The sequence below is a fragment of the Chaetura pelagica genome, unplaced genomic scaffold (assembly GCF_000747805.2).
Source record: "Chaetura pelagica isolate M959 unplaced genomic scaffold, ChaPel_1.0 scaffold1034, whole genome shotgun sequence".
NCBI lineage: Eukaryota > Metazoa > Chordata > Aves > Apodiformes > Apodidae > Chaetura > Chaetura pelagica.
This window is the reverse complement of record NW_009953139.1, coordinates 198,536-200,767: the sequence shown is the minus strand read 5'-3', so window position 1 is coordinate 200,767 and position 2,232 is coordinate 198,536. Positions and strand designations below refer to the sequence as shown.

Genomic DNA, 2,232 nt, shown 5'->3' with positions numbered 1-2,232 from the left:
GAGGACGAGTGGCTGAGGTGGTGGCTGGACCACACGGTGCCAGACCCTCCAGCCCTGGGGACAGGCAGGACCTGAGCTTTCCATGGAGCTGGAAGGGATGGCTGTGCAGGAGCTCCTGCTGCTGGTGTTCTTGGTGTTCCTGTGGCTGGGGCAGAGCCAGGGATGTGTCTGGATGTGACCTCCTACCAGAGGGGCCTTGGGCCTGGGCTGTGTGACCTGCTCTGCTGGGAGGTGTCCCTGCCCATGCAGGGGGTTGGATCTAGATGATCCTTAAGGTCCCTTTCCACCCTAAACCATTTCATCATGATTCTATGGATTATTGTGGCCCTGGTGACCCAGACTGAGTCCAGCATGTGGGGCAGGTTTGGGGGTGCTGCCCCCCCTGCCTAGTTACAGCCCCTTAACTCCATCTGCCCCAGGATGAACCTGGGCTTCACTTTTCCCTTGATTCAAAGATTCCTGGTAATTTTGTGCTGATCCTGAGATTTTTGGTCTGGAGAGGATCTGGTGGAGCCCAGTCCTTGGGGGTGATCGACATGAGCATCAGGGATCTGAGGGGGTTGTGGGGGGGTTTCTGAGCAGCTCTTTGGCCTCACCGACCTGAGTCTGCAGAACATTGTGGCCTAAAAATGGCTCCTTGGATGTTTCCAGTGGATAATCAGGAGCTGGGCATGGGCAGCAGCTCGGGAGGGGAATCTTGGCACAGGACAGGGCAGCTCTGCTCTCTACAGGGGGTTACATGGAGCAACAAAGCAGTCCAGGCTGGATGGACACAAGGGCTCCTCTGAATGTCACCTCAGCTCTCCACATCTGCTCTGGAGCCCACGACTTTCTGAGCTGTGACCACATTTCTGGCCCACTGGGGATGAAGAAGCTGTTCCTCAGACCAGGGGGAGATGCAGGGTCCTTCTTAGGAGGAAGGAACCACCACTGGAAAAGAGATGTTGCCTCCTGATCTGTTTTAACAGCCTGGACTGGTTTTTTTTTTTTTGAGCTGGGAAGAGTTTTAAAGGTTGGAGCAGATGATCCTTGAGGTCCAACCTGGCATTTCATGACTCTGTGATAGGATTTCTGAGGCAGAGCAGGGCACGGGAGTTGGATGAAAGGCTTTGGGTGTTTTTCACTGTCTCCTGCCTCTGGGCAGCCAGGAGGGGAGGAGGGAGGTGACCCCCTTGGTGGTGAAGCAACCTCCAGCCAGGTGGGGAACTCGAGTGTTCCTTTTTGGGACATTTTAGAGACAGAACTGGGAATGGATGAGCTTGGCCCTCGGGAACCTGGTAGAACGTGTGGTGAGGGGCTGGGGTGGGGGTTGAGGTGGGATGAGGGGCACTGGGGATCATAGGTTGGATGCAGGAAGGTGAGGGGTCCAGCAGAGCAGCTCAAGGACTCCAGCCCCAGCCTTAGTTCTCAGCGGGGGGTGTAGCTCAGGGGCAGAGCATTTGACTGCAGATCAAGAGGTCCCCGGTTCAAATCCGGGCGCCCCCTCCCCTTTTTTTTTCCCCTTCTTTTCCTGGAGAAAACCTCGGCCGGAGCTGCCCCTGCCAACACTTCCCCCACCAGGCCCCGTCCTCCTTCCCCCTGGGTGCTGGGGAGGGGGGAAGCAGCAGATGTCCCCAGGAAAAGAGGACTTTTTTTGGGAAGAAAGAGATGAGTAATTTATGAGTGGCTGCTCCTTGTCCTGGGATTAATTAGCAGGTGTTTGTGGCAGTAATTAAGAGACAGGCTTCCAGGAAGCAGGGGGTATAGCTCAGTGGTAGAGCATTTGACTGCAGATCAACAGGTCCCCAGTTCAACTCTGGGTGCCCCCTTCCAATTCCAGCTATTTTTTAAATCCTCAGGATTTGGGGGTGTCTGTTCACTGGCCAGATCAGCTTGGGCCTCCTCCTCTTTGTTCTTTTCAGCTGGAGCAAGAAAATCATGGGGAAAATGTCCAAGACTGAGCACATTGCTGCTGCATCAACTGAGAGTCTGTTCAGAGACCAGTGGGAGAAAGAAGAGATGCTGGTGGAGAGGAACTGGGACGTGGTCACCTGGTTAGTGGGGAATGGGTCTAGTTTGCCTCTTGTTTGAATAGTTCTCACTAATTGCAGCAGCAACCAGAGGGTGTGACCGTGTCCCCTGCGGAAGTGAGACCTGGGGGGCTGTGACCCCAGCGGTGGGTATCGCTGCCCTCCCCACCCGGGGGCTCGAACCCGCGTCCCCCAGCCCCGCAGGCGGGAGCGCTGCCCCTCG

At 56.0% G+C, this 2,232-nt stretch overlaps 1 protein-coding gene and 2 non-coding genes across 3 annotated transcripts in view; all 3 read left to right on the top strand.

Annotated features, from left to right (window-relative positions):
* CWC25 (CWC25 spliceosome-associated protein homolog (S. cerevisiae)) overlaps window positions 1-2,232 on the top strand; it is a 13,494-nt gene that overhangs the window by 1,389 nt on the left and 9,873 nt on the right. The window contains exon 2 of the mRNA XM_009997302.1: window positions 1,902-2,033. Coding sequence (XP_009995604.1) covers window positions 1,902-2,033 — 132 coding nt within the window. The remainder of the gene's footprint in view (window positions 1-1,901; window positions 2,034-2,232) is intronic.
* TRNAC-GCA lies at window positions 1,414-1,485 on the top strand. The gene has a single exon. It is a non-coding gene; the product is annotated as a tRNA-Cys (tRNA).
* On the top strand, window positions 1,737-1,808 carry TRNAC-GCA. The gene has a single exon. It is a non-coding gene; the product is annotated as a tRNA-Cys (tRNA).